A 15,519-nucleotide genomic window follows, 5' to 3' on the forward strand; every position below is an offset into this window, starting at 1 on the left:
TCAAGCCCCTCCCCACCTGGTCTGGTCTCGCCCTCCAAATGTCCTTGGGTGGGGGCTGTGGGGGAGAGGGATGTGAGCAGATGGGTGTGGGAGAGGTGGATTGAAAAGGGGCACAACAGAGTCCGCTGGCCGGAAGGACAGACACGCCTTTTTTTTTTTCCACCTTCTCCAGACCCGAACCGATCGTGAACAGACACGACCCAGAAGCACACGCATCGACAATCTTTCCCTTTTCTTTTCCGACTAGGACCCTTTCCAAGGTGATTACCCAAACCGCATTATCCACCCATCTGCCCTGGCCCTGGGCGAGCATCCCGCGCCGCAGATCACCCCCTCCTCTCAGGTTCACGTCGTCCTTGGGCGTGCTCCCTATAGACCACGCTGTGACTGAGTAGGGAACCCGTCCCCCTCCCCGGCTTTCAAACCCTTACCGTCCCCCCATCCAGTATTGATCTCTTACTGGCGCCCAGTTAGATGCTGGCGGTGCCCTCTTCCTATCCTATTCTGCTCAGCAACGCGGGCTCTGCGCCGCAAGTTGCTTTGTAACCCACCCTCCCGCCTTCTGGTTCCTCTGTACCCACCCTTCCATTCATTCTCCCATTCATTCATTCATCCTTTTCTCCTGTCCCTCCTTCATTCATTCAAAGCCCCCTGCCCCGCCCGCATCGACATTTCATTCATTCATTCATTCATTCATTTCCCGGAGCTTGGCTAGCGCACGCCCCTCTAGCCGAGGGCCTCACTGCGCAGGCGCAGGCCAGGAGCGACGTCCATCCTCCAATCACTGGACATCCACCATCCACCAGGCACCCGCCCGCTTCCCCATGAATGAACACTGACGTCAATGGGGCGGGGCGAGCCCACGTGACTCCGCGCGCTCCCCTTTATAAGGCGGTGGCGCGGGCGCTGTCCAGCGTGCTGAAGCCGGAGCGAGAGCGCTGTTGCTGACCCAGCTGAGCCCAGCTCCTAGACGCCAGCCCTCGACCATCGCTCGAACTCCAGCCCCCGAACGGAGCCGAGGCGGACGGGTCCCCATCTTTCCCCCGTCCCGACCCGACCCTCCTCTCCACCTTCCGCCGTCGGGACACCGGCTGGTAAATACTCCGATGTCCATTCCTCCAACCCTCTTCAGTCGTGGGCGTGAAGGGAGGGTTTTCTTCCCGAATGGGTGATGAAAGCACAGCGGGGTGCCCCCGAGAAGGGTCTTTGGTAAATTGGGGAGACTCTGCTTTTCTGTCGCTGGTGAAGTCGCCCACGCACCATCCGGGGAGTCCTGTGGGGAGAGAACAGATTCCCCCCTCCCGCTTATCCTTGTACGCGGGCGCTGGCTGAGAGATGACTTAGGGAAGGGGCGACAGGAGTCATCGGGTACCCATAACGGGCACTGCGGGCGTTATTTTCCATTTGCTCGACTCCAGAGATCGTCACATCTTTCTTGTTCTCTGCTAAACGCTTTCTCTTCGAGTAAGGTTAGAGAAATGAGGGAAACCCCGGATTTCCTGCTCAAAGGTGGGGGAAGGGAGTGCAGAAATAGAAAGCGGGGAATTCTTACAGGAATCCTCTATTTCTTTGGTTTCTTCTATTTTTCAGTCTCTGGCAGCCCGTTGGTCATGAAAACCCTCAGGTTGCCGGCATCCGTCCTCTTCTGTTTCCTTCTACTGATCCAGGGGTTGGGAGCAGCGCCCCCCGGGCGCGCCGATGCCTATCCTCCTCCCCTGGGCTCTGAGCATAAAGAGCAGATAGCTGAGGACGCAGTGTCCCGGCCAAAGGATGACAGCGTCCCAGAGGTCCGGGCCGCTCGGAATTCCGAGCCTCAGGACCAGGGAGAGCTCTTCCAGGGCGTGGATCCCCGGGCGCTGGCCGCGGTACTGTTGCAGGCACTGGACCGTCCGGCCTCGCCCCCGGCGGTCCCGGGAGGTCCCCAGCAGGGAACACCCGAAGAAGCGGCAGAAGCTCTGTTGACCGAGTCCGTGCGCAGTCAGACCCATAGCCTCTCGGCACCAGAGATCCAAGCGCCCGCTGCGGCCCCCCCTCGCCCGCAGACTCAGGACAACGATCCCGAGGCTGACGACCGCTCAGAAGAGCTGGAGGCGCTAGCATCCTTGCTCCAAGAACTTCGAGATTTCAGTCCGAGCAATGCTAAGCGCCAGCAAGAGACGGCCGCAGCAGAGACGGAAACCCGCACGCACACGCTGACCCGAGTCAATCTGGAGAGCCCCGGGCCAGAGCGCGTATGGCGCGCTTCCTGGGGAGAGTTCCAGGCGCGTGTCCCGGAGCGTGCTCCTCTGCCACCCCCGGTCCCTTCGCAATTCCAGGCTCGAATGCCCGAAAGCGCTCCCCTTCCCGAAACCCATCAGTTCGGGGAAGGAGTGGCCTCCCCTAAAACACATCTAGGTGAGACTTTGACACCCTTATCCAAGGCGTACCAAAGCCTGGGTGGCCCCTTCCCCAAGGTGCGCCGGCTCGAGGGTTCACTCCTGGGCGGCTCTGAGGCTGGCGAGCGCCTGCTTCAGCAAGGGCTGGCTCAGGTAGAGGCAGGCAGGAGACAGGCGGAGGCCACTCGGCAGGCCGCGGCGCAAGAAGAGCGGCTGGCCGACCTCGCCTCCGACCTGCTGCTCCAGTATCTGCTGCAGGGCGGAGCCCGGCAGCGCGATCTCGGGGGTCGCGGGCTGCAGGAGACGCAGCAAGAGCGGGAGAGCGAGAGGGAGGAGGAGGCGGAGCAGGAGAGACGCGGTGGCGGGGAGGACGAGATGGGGGACGAGGATGAGGAGGCGGCGGAGGCGGAGGCGGAGGCGGAGGAGGCGGAGAGGGCGCGGCAGAATGCGCTCCTGTTCGCCGAGGAGGAGGAGGACGGGGAAGCCGGGGCCGAGGACAAGCGCTCCCAGGAGGAGGCGCCAGGCCATCGGCGGAAGGATGCTGAGGGGGCAGAGGAGGGCGGGGAAGAAGACGACGACGACGAGGAGATGGATCCGCAGACGATCGACAGTCTCATTGAACTGTCCACCAAACTCCACCTGCCAGCCGACGACGTGGTCAGCATCATCGAAGAGGTGGAGGAGAAACGGAAGCGGAAGAAGAACGCCCCTCCGGAGCCAGTGCCGCCCCCCCGGGCCGCCCCAGCCCCCACTCACGTCCGCTCCCCGCAGCCCCCACCCCCCGCGCCGGCCCGGGATGAGTTGCCGGACTGGAACGAAGTGCTCCCACCCTGGGATCGGGAGGAGGAGGAGGTGTTTCCCCCAGGGCCCTATCACCCCTTTCCCAACTACATTCGGCCGCGAACACTGCAGCCACCCGCATCCTCGCGCCGCCGTCACTTCCACCACGCGTTGCCACCTGCGCGCCACCATCCCGACCTGGAGGCCCAGGCCAGGCGCGCGCAGGAGGAGGCGGACGCGGAGGAGCGCCGGATGCAGGAGCAGGAGGAGCTGGAGAATTACATCGAGCACGTGCTGCTGCGCCGCCCGTGACCGGCCCCGGCCCCGCCCCCGCGCGCCCGCCCCAAGCCGGGCGCGCCACCACGCCCCCCTCCGTGTCGCTCCTCCTCCCTCAGTGTTTGCATGCGCCCCGGCTCCGCCCCTCGGCTGCCGCCCGGCCCCACCCCTCGTGACCCCGCCCCGAGCCATGTGGGGCCCGGGCCTGTCGTCAGACTTGTCCCGGGTCTGCAGTCCAGAACTCCCCAAGCTCACGGGCCATCCCGGGGCCATCCCAGGCGGGTGGGTGTTTTGTGCGAGTCCCCTTACACCCCCACTTCCTCCAGGGGCCTCGACCCCATTTAGTTTCTCTTGAGACTTCCGGGTCTCAAACGGGAAAATCTGTTCTAATTAATCTTGTGAAGTGTCTGTCTCCCAGCCTTGGGGCCTCCGGAGCCTCCCCTTCCCCAAATCGCTGTGAACTTACCCACTTCTTGCCCTTCTCTGTTGTAAATACCCCTCACGGAGGAAATAGTTTTGCTAAGAAATAAAAGTGACTATTTTATTAGGACTTTGTTTTCCGTTATTCACCCGTCCCCTTGGGCCTGCTTGGTCCTCTCCAAGGGGCGGTGAGGGAAGCGCCAGTCACCACCTGGTTTCCAACTCTCTGACCAAAGCCTGAACTGGGTGGGAGAAAGGTGTGAAGCTGTTCCTGGGAAGGAAATGTTCTTGAAATACCTATGAGAGAACCCTACTTTGGGGCCGGTGAGATGATTCAGTAGGTAAAGGCACAAGCTGCCAAGAGTGACATGAGTGTCACACGAGGGTTCTTTCCACAGGATGGAAGGGGAGGGTTGACTATACCACACGTCCACCGCTGCATACCCACCCACTCACAAAATAAAAGTAATAGTAATAAAAAAAACAGAACCTCTACTTTCCACTACCATCTTGTGCCAGAGGTTGAGTCATAATTCCTAGTGTTTGAACCAGGTAAGAGTGGAATCCAACAGGAGCCAGTGGTTTGACTGGGGGTGTGGCTTAGTTGGTATGAGTGCCTGTCTAGTATGCATTTGGCCCCTAGTTCTAGTCCCATTAAGAGAATTCAGGATGGGGGCGGGAAGGACAAACAAAAAAACAAGTAAGAACCAAGTGTCTGGGATGAGCAAATTTATAAAACTCAAAAGAAAAAAGGCACCACATGAGATGTTCTTCACTGGGTATCTGAAAGGCTCCCTCCACCCCAAGTCCTCCATCCTTCCCTTCATGGCTCCCAGAATTCCCAGAAATCTGGGAAGGAGCTGAGCCCCACACACCTTGCTTTTTTAACCATTTCTCAATTACCTCCCCAAACAAAACAAAAAGAGGCAAAAGGAAACCCTCCACACAGACTCTCAGAATAGAGAACATACGACTTCAGGACTTCTCCTTCCCTGGTTATGTGTAGTCACAGGCAGTGTAGGAAATTATTTGGGGCAGGGCTACCAGACAGCACAAAAGGCACTCATTGAAACTTCCATTCCAGATAAGCAACAGCTCCCCCATCCCCAGTAACCTCTTCATAGTGCATGGGACACACTAACTTACTCTGTTGGGGCTGGGGCTGAGTGACAGAACATTGACCTCAATGCAAGAGGCCCAGGGTTCTGAAACCCAGTACCCCAAAATATGAAATCAGCTCCTATGGCTCGGCATGTGGCTTGGTTGGTCCCGTGCTTTTCCAGCATAGATAAAGCACTTTATAATACAGGGTGAGCTGCTAAACACCCATAACCCCCGCATCTAAGAGGTAGAGGCAGGAGGATCAGAAACATTTTGAGCGTGTGGTCAGCCTAGACTATGGTGAGACCCTGTTTCAAAATATAAAGAAATTTCAAATGCACCTGCTGGGTTGGGAGATGGTTGGCACATTGCAATCCCAACATCCAGAATGTACAGGTAGCAGAATCGTCCCTGAGATCCAGGTCACTCAGAGCTATACAGCAAAACCCTATCTCAAAATACAGGACAAAACAATGGAGGGCTAAGAGCAGTAGGCAGGGTGTGTCTAGCATGCACAAGGTTTGGGTTTGATTATCCTAGGACATAGAACAAAGCGAAACAACAAAACCTGTTGTCTAGCTGACATTCTATTTTTAGCTTTTCTTCCTGACTACTGAGGACCCAGGTCCCAGGAAGACCAGCAGGAAGCTGTCCTTGACCTCAGGGTGGACACCAAGTCTGCTTCAACAAAGACAGAGGCAAGCCAAGTCCAGAAACACTTTTTCCTTTTATTTCAGAAGAAAGGAAATAAAGGCAGCCGCTTGGCCCACTCCACCACATCCACGATGCGGAGTTGGGGGTGGGGGTGGGGGTGATAGGGCCAGTGTCCCAGAAAGCAGGCCCTTCCCCCAACTGTCCCTTCCCTCCAGGTGGCAAGGTTAGAAAAATATTTACTGGTGGTTCCTTCCTGGCTCTGGCTGGACACTGGAGCCCAGGAGGAAGTGGGGGGCAGGAGAGGGAAAACCCCTCCCAGGCAGAGAATCTGCCCTGGCTGGCTATGGGGAGGGGTAGAGGTAGGTTTTGGGGCAGAGGGGAGAAAAGAGCCCTGGAAACCTTTCCCTTTAACCTGACATATTTATATATTTACAGCAATAAAGGAGAAGGGGAGGGATGGGGGATGACTGGGGTTCACATTGGTTCTTCCATGGAGGGGAACGAGAGCCACTTAGCACCCCCATCCAGGTCACATTTTACTGCCTTTTAGCTCTTAAAGCCTCCAACGGGAAAGGTGGAGGGTGGAGTGAGGGAATGTTGGAATGAAGGGCCGGAGCCACAGCTCCTTCCAAAGGTGAGGCGGCTGAAGAAAAGCAGCAGGCTCCCACCAAGAGAAGGGGCCTGGGGGAGAGGTGGCAGAAACAGTCCCCAAGTGCTGTCTCTTGTCTTGGCTTTCCCAATTCCACAGGGCCCCCCGGCTGGCTGACGGGGCTATGCCAGGCCCATCTCCTCCAGGACACTGCGCGGCGACTCATCCTCCTGAGACAGACAAGGGTGATGAAGCAGAGACACCAGGAAGGGCAGACAAGGTGGGCGAGAAGAAGGGGTCAGAGTTGGGGAAGCACAGACACACATGGGGTTGGGGGAAGAGAAGCTGATGTGAGCCCAAGGCTGGAGCGCTGTAAGCCCTCAGTTGAGGGATGCCCACAGGCCTCATGACACCACTCCCAACACCCACAGTGGCAAGGAGAGGTGGAGGCCAAGTTCATCACCACCTGGAATCTAAAGCTGGAGCAGGATGCAGAGGAACTCTAATTCCAGGAGGTAGGTAGTGTGGATGCTGGTCCACGCCTTTTAGAGTGGCAAAGGCAGTAAGACGTTGGTAGCAGCCTGCTTGGGGAAGGGAAGGTAGACTTCAGAGTGATGAGTCACTAGGGTCTAGTAACAGGCGTGTGTGTGTGTGTGTGTGTGTGTGTGTGTGTGTGTAAGGGAGTGATGGGGAACCTAGACTAGTGAGGTGACCTCAAGTTTCATTCCGCCATTTCTCCCCCTATAGAGCTGACCTCTCTCATGGCCTCCATTTCTCCCCCTCCTCAGAGCCAGCTCAAGCCAGTTTGCTTGTCACTGCAGAGTCCTGGTGACTCATCTCCCTGCACCAAGGCTCAGCAGCAGCATAGCAGAGAGGGGACAAGCAGAGATGGGTGGGGGCTGGTGGCATGCCAGATAGCAGGGAGAACTAACAGATGCCCTCCAAGCCTGAGCAACAGAGGGGTGTGTGTATGTGTGTACACATGTTACAAGTGAGGATTAGGCGAGCCGGGAAGACTACTCAGTCATTAATGCATCTGTCATGGAAGCATGAGGACCCGAGTTCAGATCCCCAGCAACCATGTAAAAGCCTGGCATGGAGGTATGGGGCTAAATGGTATGGGAGCTGAGACAGGCAGATCCCTGGAGCTCAGTGGCCAACCAGCCAGGCTGGATGGGTGAACTCCAGGTTCAATGGTGAGACTGTCTGAAAAAATAAAGGTAGAGAGTGATTGAGTAAGATACCCAAATTTCAACCTTTGGCCTCTACATACGTCTGTGTGTACACACATACCCCTCACGTTACACACAGGAACACACAGACAGGCAAAGTAGGGATGGGGCCCCAGGCTCAGAGAGAGAGAGAGAAAGAGAGAGAGAGAGAGAGAGAGAGAGAGAGAGAGAGAGAGAGAGAGAGAGAACAGACAGAAAGAAACCAGATATGAAATCAAGGAAGAAAAGGCTTATCTACAATAAACCACTCTCCGATTCTTTAAACAATCCTTACCATCAAGAGAACCACTAAGTCAAAGGAGATTGGGCCAGGGTAGGACAGATATATTGGGTCTTGGAAAGAGGACACAGCTTAGAATGAAAGAGGGAACAACTGGCGCAAGTGAGAGACAGGCCCACCCACCTCCTGCTCCAGGGGCTCAGGACCCAGGACAAGTTAGACAGCAGGGCGTGATGGGGGCCACACGCCACAAGGAGGGGGGCCCACTCGTCGACGGGCATGGTGTCCAGGGGAGGGGGAATCCCCTCGGCCACAGTATTCCTCCTCCTCCTCCTCCTCACTGTCCCTGGCTCGTACCTCCTGCAGCAGGTCAGCCTGCTCAATGGCCTTAAGCACACTCTTCTTGGAGGTGTCCTGGACATCCCCACCCATCAAAAACTCATCCAGGATAAAGTAGGCTTTCTCAAAGTTGAAGATGATGTCCAGCTCACATACCTAGGAGAGGGGGAGAAGGCAGAACTGAGCATCAAGGTGTACCCCAGCCTTCTTCCTTCCGCTTTAGGCCCCTAGACAGTCTCATGTAGACCAGGCTATCCCCGAATTCACTATGTAGCTGAAGCTATCCTAGAGCTGGTTCTCCTGCCTCCACCTCCCAAACGCTGAGATTATAAGCATGTGGCTCCACCCGCACCATGCTGTGCAGGGTTCCAGGCATGTAAGGCAAGCTCTCTACCAGCTGAGCTACAGGCTCAGCCCACAGTGAGTTCCTTCAGCGAGTCTTAAATCCTCCCTAGCCTCAACTCTCAGTACTTTGGTCTTTTCCTCAGGCTGGCCTTGAGGTCTTAGTCTTCCTGCCTCAGCCTGAGTGCTGGAATTATCAGTACAGGCTGCCATGCCTCCTCATCCTTTTATAGCCTATTCTGGACCAGGAAATAAAAGTCTGTGGTTGCTGTTGCCTTTCTCTTAAAATGTCCAACACGGTTCTGCCAGATCCTGGGCTAGCCTCTACCCTAGGCATTCTGGGGTGGGAGAGAATATCATGCTCTTTGCTTTAGAAGACCCAAGGTGATCTCTGTGAATATGAAATTAACTGTGCACATAATGGAATGTCTATGAGTCTCAGTTTCCCCATCCAAAAATGGAGATGGTAATGTTGACTCTTTGGAAAGATGAAGAACCAACCAGAGAACCTCAAAAGGATGTGGGGCTGGTGTAGGTCTCTCTCTTTCTCTTTTTTTTTTCGAGACAGGGTTTCTCTGTGTAGCTTTGGCGCCTTTCCTGGCACTCGCTCTGGAGACCAGGCTGGCCTCGAACTCACAGAGATCCACCTGCTTCTGCCTCCCACGTGCTGGAATTAAAGGCGTGCGCCACCAACGCCTGGCTAGGTCTCTCAGCTCAGATGTTCAGGAAGCTAAGGCAGAGGATGACCTCTTATGCTACAGCGCGAGTTCAAGGTCAGCTTGGGTAATTTAGTGAGACCCTGTCTCAAAATAAAAAATAAAAAAGGGGCTGAGGACATAGCTCAGTGGTAGAGCACAAACTAATTTGATATGTGAGGCCTAGGTGCAATGTCTAATGCCACAAAATCAATCAACTCAGCCTGGGAATGTAGCTCAGCTGGTGGAATGTTTGCTGTGGTGGTGTGGATGAGAAAGGCTCCCATAGGCTATATGTGTGGATGCTTACTCACCAGGGAATAGAACTGTTTGAAAGGATTAGAAGGATTGAGAGGTGTGGCCTTTTGGGAGGAAGTGTGTCACTGGAGGTAGGCTTTGAGGTTTCAAATCTCTCTCTCCCTCTCTCTCTCAGGATCAGGATGTAGCTGGCTCTCAGCTACTGATTCAGCACTTGCCTACATGTTACCATGTCCCACGCCCATGAAGGTAATGAACTAAACCTCTGGAACTGTAAGCAAGCTCCCAATTAAATGCTTTCTCTTATTATAGCTGCCTTGGTCATAATGTCTTTTCACAGCAAAAGAACAGTGACTAAGACACTTGCTTAAAACCAGTCAGTTCCCAGAACCATATAAACTGGGTATGGTGGCCATACCTGTGAGCTCCAGAACTTGGGAGGTGGAGGCAAGAGAACTGGAAGTTCAAGGTCACCCTCAGCTACACAGTGAGATGGAGACCAACTTAGGATACATGCTATTCTGTCTTAAAAACAAAAAAATGAAGCCAGGCAGTGGTGGCACACACCTTTAATACCAGCACTCAGGAGGCAGAGGCAGATGGATCTCTGTGAGTTTAATGCCGGCCTGGTCTACAAAGCTACAGAGAGAAACCCTGTCTCAAAAAACCAAAAAGACAAAACAAAGCAAAAAGGACCCAGGAAGTAAGTGGTTAAAGGCGTGCACCAATACGCCCAGCCATGGGGTATATATATATTTTTAATATTTTAGAATTATTTATTTTATGTACATGAGTGTTTTGCCTGCATGTATGTGTGTATGTACCACCTGCTTGCCTCAAGTGTGAGGAGCTGGGTCCCCAGGACTCATGTTAAAAAAGCTGGATATAATGGTGCTTATTTGTAATCCCAGTATGGGGGAGGTGGAGACAGGCGCGTCCCCAAGCTGAGCTGAATCAAGGAGTCCCAGGCCAGTGAGAGACCCTGCCTCAACAAACAGAAAGCACCCAAACAAACAAACAAACAAACACCTCACAAAACAAACAAGTGAAAACCAAACCAAGGAGGGAGCTGGAATGATGGCTCAGTAGTTAAGAGGACATACTGTCCTTGCAGAGGACCTGAGCTCACTTCCCTACAAGCATGTGGGGGCTCATGGCCACATGTGACTCCAGCCCCAGGGAATCTGATGTCTTCTTCTCTTTTGACCTCTGCAGGCATCTGCACTCACATGCACACACCTAGACAGACATGTGGACACATCAATAAAAACTAAATTGAGCTGGGTGGTGGTGGCCCACGCCTTTAATTCCAGCACACAGGCGGATCTCTGTGAGTTCCAGGGCAGCCTGGTCTACAGAGCGAGTTCCAGCTACAAAGAGAAATCCTGTCTCGGAAAACCTAAATAAATAAATAAATAGCGAATCTTTAACCCTCACAAAAAAAAAAAAAAAGAAAGAAAGAGAAAAAAGAAGAAGAAAGGAAAGAAACCCCATCAAGACGGAGTTTAGAGCACCTGAGGAACAATACATGAGTTTGTCCTCCAGCCTCTCTACACACACACACACACACACACACACACACACCCTCTCCATGCTCACATGCATATACAGACATGCACACACACACCCTCCCTACCTCTCCATGTACACTTGCATACACTGACAGACATTCTCTCTCTCTGTCTCTCTTCAGAATATCCAGACACATGCCAAGGTCAGGACCCTGTAAATGAGAACTTGGTCCCTGCGTATACTCAATGCCAGTACCCCTCTACTGCCATCCCCTCCACCTCAAGCTGCGAGGCAGGAGCTCTACGGACTGAGGTACACCCCCAAGCTGATTAAGGGCCACAGTTAATAGGCTTAGAGCTTAAAAGGGGAGATTAATTACGGTTCCTGTGCCCCAACACCATCTCCCAACTGAGACTTCCAGGGCAGGGCCCAGATGAGTCTTTCTTAAGGCTTGGCAAGAAGATGGAACTGCTTGGCATGGAAACAGGGGTTCATGGGGAGACTTACACTGCCAAAATACTTGTCTAAGAGCTCTACATATCGGTGGATCAGCTCCAGTGTGATCAGCTCATTGTCTTGACCTTCAATGGCGCAGCAGAAATAGAGACTGGCATACCTGGGGAGGAAGCCCGTGAGACATATTTAGGAGCTGGCTTCAGGACCCTGGAGCTCCAAGTGCAACCTGCCTGCCAGGATGAGGTCCTCCAACTGTGCATAGACATGGTGGTCCCAGCGGTACAAAGACTAACATTTTTCCTGTGAGCATGTGTCAGAAACACAGCAGATTCATTTCCTCTCCTTCTTGCACTCAGACTCGCCTTGCTGGACTTAGCATAAATTCAAGCCAGTTTACATGCTCAGAGCAGAAGGGACTAGAAAGCAGTACGTGTGGGCGTGTGGGCATGTGTACTGGGAAAAGTGGGGTGAGGCCTCAGTATGGCCAATGAGACTGGGAGGGACCTGGACATGGGTGGGAGAACCTTCAGGAGATGTGCAAGAGGCCGTGTCAGAAAACCAAGTAGGAAACAATAATTTAGATGAACCTAGAAAGAGGAAGAAGGCATTCAGGACCACCCTGTAGATTCCTCGGCTCCTTGGAGCTCTCCCCGACTTCAGAGAGACAGAGTTATTTCTCAGTCGTTTTAACCCAGTGTGAACTCCAGAGCAATTCATGTACACTGAAAACAATAAATGGATGGAGTGTCACCTTTTATAGACAACTTTGAGGTCCCTCCACTCCAGGAAGCTGCACATCTTGGGCTTTCGAGCCAGCACAACCTGCATGAGCTCCCGGACCATTTTCTTCCTCTCCTTGTCCGAGGTGGCCAGGTACCATTTTTGCAGCCGAAGTTTCCCCTGCCGGCTGAACAGTAGCATGAATCGCATCTGGAAGGGAGGAAGGACCAGAGCTGAGGGGCAGAGAATGGGTTTGGAGCCTCTTTCCTTGCATGAGCGCAAAGCCCCAGACTCAGCGGTATTCACCACTACCTTCTTCAAAACTTCTGTCCCAGCTGGGTAGAGAAGAAGAATGTTCTTCCTGAGGGAAAGTCAAGCCTGCTGTGTGGGTTCCAATCCTGGCCCTAGTAGCTGAATACAACCTCAGGCAAATTAATTTATACTGGGCCAGCAAGATAGCTAAATTGGTGCTTGCTATTAAGCCTGAGTTCAATACCCATGACCCAAATTACAGAAGAGAACTGACTCCCACGAGCTGTCCTTTAACCTCTACACTCTTGCCATGGCAAGCACACATCCACACAAATAATAAGCACAAAAACATTTTATTACGTGTGTGTGTGTGTGTGTGTGTGTGTGTGTGTGTGTGTGTGTGTGTGTAGTTCAGAGGATAGCTTTTGGGAACTGGATCTCTGCTTCTACAATGTGAGCTCCAGGAATCAAATTTAGATACCCAAGCCTTGGCAGCAAGTGCCTTTGTCTGCTGATCTATCTTACTGGCTTTGTAAAAAAAAAAAAAAAAAAGTCTTTGAACCTCAGTTTCTTTACTCGAAAGACAGAAACCATAAAATTACCTTCCTTATAGAATTCTTTTAAGATTTGCTTTTCTTATTTTTTAAAGATTTATTTTACTTTATGTGTATGAAATACTCAATACTCACATGCATACATGTATGTGTCACACACATGCCTGTTGATACCCCAGAACCAGGGTTATAGATGGTTATAAGTCACCATGTGGGTGACAGGAACCAAACCCAGGTCCTCAGCAAGAGCAACACATGCTCTTAAGCACTGAGCCCTCTCTCTAGCCCACTACTATTTTTAGTTATGTGTAAGTTTATGTTGTGTGTCTATATACTGGGTATGTGCAGATGAGTGCAGGTGCCCATGCAGGCCAGAGGCATCAGATCAGGAGCTACAGAAGGTTGTGAGCTGCCTGATATACGTGTTGGGAACTGAACTGGTTCTTCTGGAAGAGCAGCAAGTACTCTCAATGACTTAGGCATCTTTCCTGCATTAAGGAATTCTTTTTTTTTCTTTGCTTTTTTTTTGGTTTTTCGAGACAGAGTTTCTCTGTGTAGCTTTGGAGCCTATCCTGGCACTCGCTCTGGAGACCAGGCTGGCCTCGAACTCACAGAGATCCGCCTGCCTCTGCCTCCATAGTGCTAGGATTAAAGGTGTGTGCCACCAACGCCCAGCTATTTAAAATTTTTAAGGACAGTTCTCTCCTTCCACTGTGAGGACTCCAGGGATTGAATTCAGGTTGTCAAGTACCTTTAGAAGCTGAGCCATCTCTCTGGCCCTCTTCTCTTTCTTTCTTTCTTTTTTTTTTTTTTTTGAGACAGGGCTTCATGTAGCTCAGGCTGACCTATATTTCATATGTAGCCAAGGCTGCCCTTGATTTTCTGATCCTCCTGAGTGCCTGGGTTACGGGTCCCAGACACCAGATCACGAAGTCCCTCACAGAGAGTCCAGTGACCCCGATGGCTCTCCTAGGGAATGTCTGTGGAATGAGAGTCCTCATTGCTTCCTGGATCTAGTTTCTTCCCAGTTGCAGGGGGCTCTTGCTTCCAAAACCTGAACTCAATTCCCAGCAAACAGATCTGTGAACACGGCCAGGGCTGGAATCTCTGGGTGTGTGCGGCAATTCAGCTTCCAGGCCATCAATTAAAAGGAACAAAGACCCCCAGAAAGCAGGGGCGGTGGCTGGTGGGGGCCAGGGGATGTGAAGAACTGAGGGAGCCGAGTGCGGGCAGGAAGACGGAAGGCCTGGGCTGGGGAAGGAAACTGGACCGCGGTGGTGGGAAGGTGGGAACGGCAGAGTCGGCGCGTCCTCCAGAGCCCAGGCTCCCCGACTACGGAGTCGGGGGTCAGCTGTGGAGACCCGGAAACCGCCCCTGCCTCCCTCCCGCCTCCCTCCTGCCGCACCGTGCGCTCAGGCGCGGGCCTCCCGGAGGGGGCTCGGCCACCGCGACCCCCGGGGATCCCGGGGCCCCTCTCCGCGGGTGGCTCCCCCGCCACGGCGCCCGGGGCGTCTCCAGGACAGGACCCCGTGTCCCGAACGCTGACCCTGCTCGGGACAGTCCCGCCACCCTGCAGCCCAACCAACGAGACTCCTCCCCGCCCCTGTCCCGAGTGCCATTTCCAGCTCCCGAGGTCGGCTCGCCCAGCCGCTCCGGGAAGTGGATCCTCAGCGGACCACAGGGAAGACAGGGCGACTCCCACCAAACGCTGCCCCCTCCGGACCCCCGCAGGTACAGCCCACGCCCCTCGGGTCCCCCGTCCCCTCCCTCTCAGCACTGCCTACCATCCTGCAGCCTCCGGCCCGGCACGTCCCTCTCCGGCCACCGTAGGAGCCCGCTCCGCGGCCCGTCGGATTCTTTTCTTTTCCCTCCCTCTCCGCCTGAAGCCCCGCCCCCCGGCCTCGCCGGCTCCCCCGCGCGGCCGCATTGCGCAGGCGCCAGCGCTGCCGCGCTCTCCCCCTCCCGGTCCCACCCAGAGGCGGGAGGGGCTGAAGGCGGAGAAGCGGAAACCATGGCAACCAGGTCCTTGACTTCAGCTTTGCAGAAGCTCGGTTGTCATGGTAACAAGGCTGTCCTGGTGGGCTGATTGGAGGATGGGAAGGGCGGAGGTAGGGGACAACGAGGGCCTTGAGCTCTGGAGCATTTGTAGGGGGGGAAAGGCGGGAAAAGGGTGAGAGGTGGATGCTCGATCTTTAGAGTTTATGAAGAAGCAAGGATGATTCCGGGAGCTGAACACGGTGTGCAGAAAAGGAGGAAAACATCACTCAAAGCGGGGTGGTGCGGGAACAGAGTTCAAGATCAGCTCAGGGCTACACAACAATATTCTGTCCCCAAACAAGCAAGGCAGGCGCGGTGGTGTACACCTGTGATTCCAACGCTTTGAAGGCAGACAGACAGGAGCAAATTGTAGCTCAAGTTCAGCCTCAGCTAAGTGGCGTGCTCGAGAGAGCCTATCTTAAGCAAAGTGACACAAAACAGTGCCGGTGTGATGGCTCCAATCATAGAGATGCCCCCCCCCCCATAGAAGGTGAAAGGGAATGACTGACCCTGCAAGCTGTCCTGACATCCACACAGTCAAGTACCCTGGTTTGTACATGCTCCCACGCAACACAAAATACATATATGAAATGTAACCTTAAAAATTTTAAATACCCGGGCGTTGGTGGCACATGCCTTTAATCCCAGCACTCGGGAAGCAGAGGCATCAAGGCCAGCCTGGTCTCCAGAGCGAGTTCCAGGACATC

At 54.0% G+C, this 15,519-nt stretch overlaps 2 protein-coding genes across 2 annotated transcripts; one reads left to right on the plus strand and one right to left on the minus strand.

Moving 5' to 3' along the window:
* Positions 1–172: 172 nt before the first annotated feature.
* Positions 173–3,516, plus strand: Vgf (VGF nerve growth factor inducible). Its single transcript, NM_001328110.1, is given in 3 exon segments — positions 173–260; positions 892–1,094; positions 1,591–3,516. A coding segment is annotated over 1 exon segment (1,857 nt). The 5' UTR covers positions 173–260; positions 892–1,094; positions 1,591–1,610; the 3' UTR covers positions 3,468–3,516.
* Positions 3,517–5,660: 2,144 nt separating this feature from the next.
* Positions 5,661–14,687, minus strand: Ap1s1 (adaptor related protein complex 1 subunit sigma 1). The gene is made up of 5 exons (XM_027416219.2): positions 14,560–14,687; positions 12,001–12,179; positions 11,301–11,409; positions 8,005–8,142; positions 5,661–6,425 (listed from the first exon to the last, which is right to left on the minus strand). Exons 1-5 carry the CDS (start codon positions 14,560–14,562, stop codon positions 6,378–6,380), a joined length of 477 nt encoding a protein of 158 aa, XP_027272020.1. The 5' UTR covers positions 14,563–14,687; the 3' UTR covers positions 5,661–6,377.
* Between the last annotated feature and the right edge of the window lie 832 nt (positions 14,688–15,519).

This window comes from Cricetulus griseus, chromosome 4 (assembly GCF_003668045.3).
Source record: "Cricetulus griseus strain 17A/GY chromosome 4, alternate assembly CriGri-PICRH-1.0, whole genome shotgun sequence".
In the NCBI taxonomy this organism is placed as follows: domain Eukaryota; kingdom Metazoa; phylum Chordata; class Mammalia; order Rodentia; family Cricetidae; genus Cricetulus; species Cricetulus griseus.

What these genes read in the sequence shown, in the direction of transcription:
- Ap1s1 (XM_027416219.2), bottom strand. An exon ending in CTCAAAGTTGTCTATAAAAG is followed by an intron (nt 11,410 to 12,000) that starts GTGACACTCCAT and finishes CTTCCTCCCCAG; the next exon opens with GTATGCCAGTCTCTATTTCT. An exon ending in AGGCTGACCTGCTGCAGGAG is followed by an intron (nt 6,426 to 8,004) that starts GTACGAGCCAGG and finishes TGTCTGTCTCAG; the next exon opens with GAGGATGAGTCGCCGCGCAG.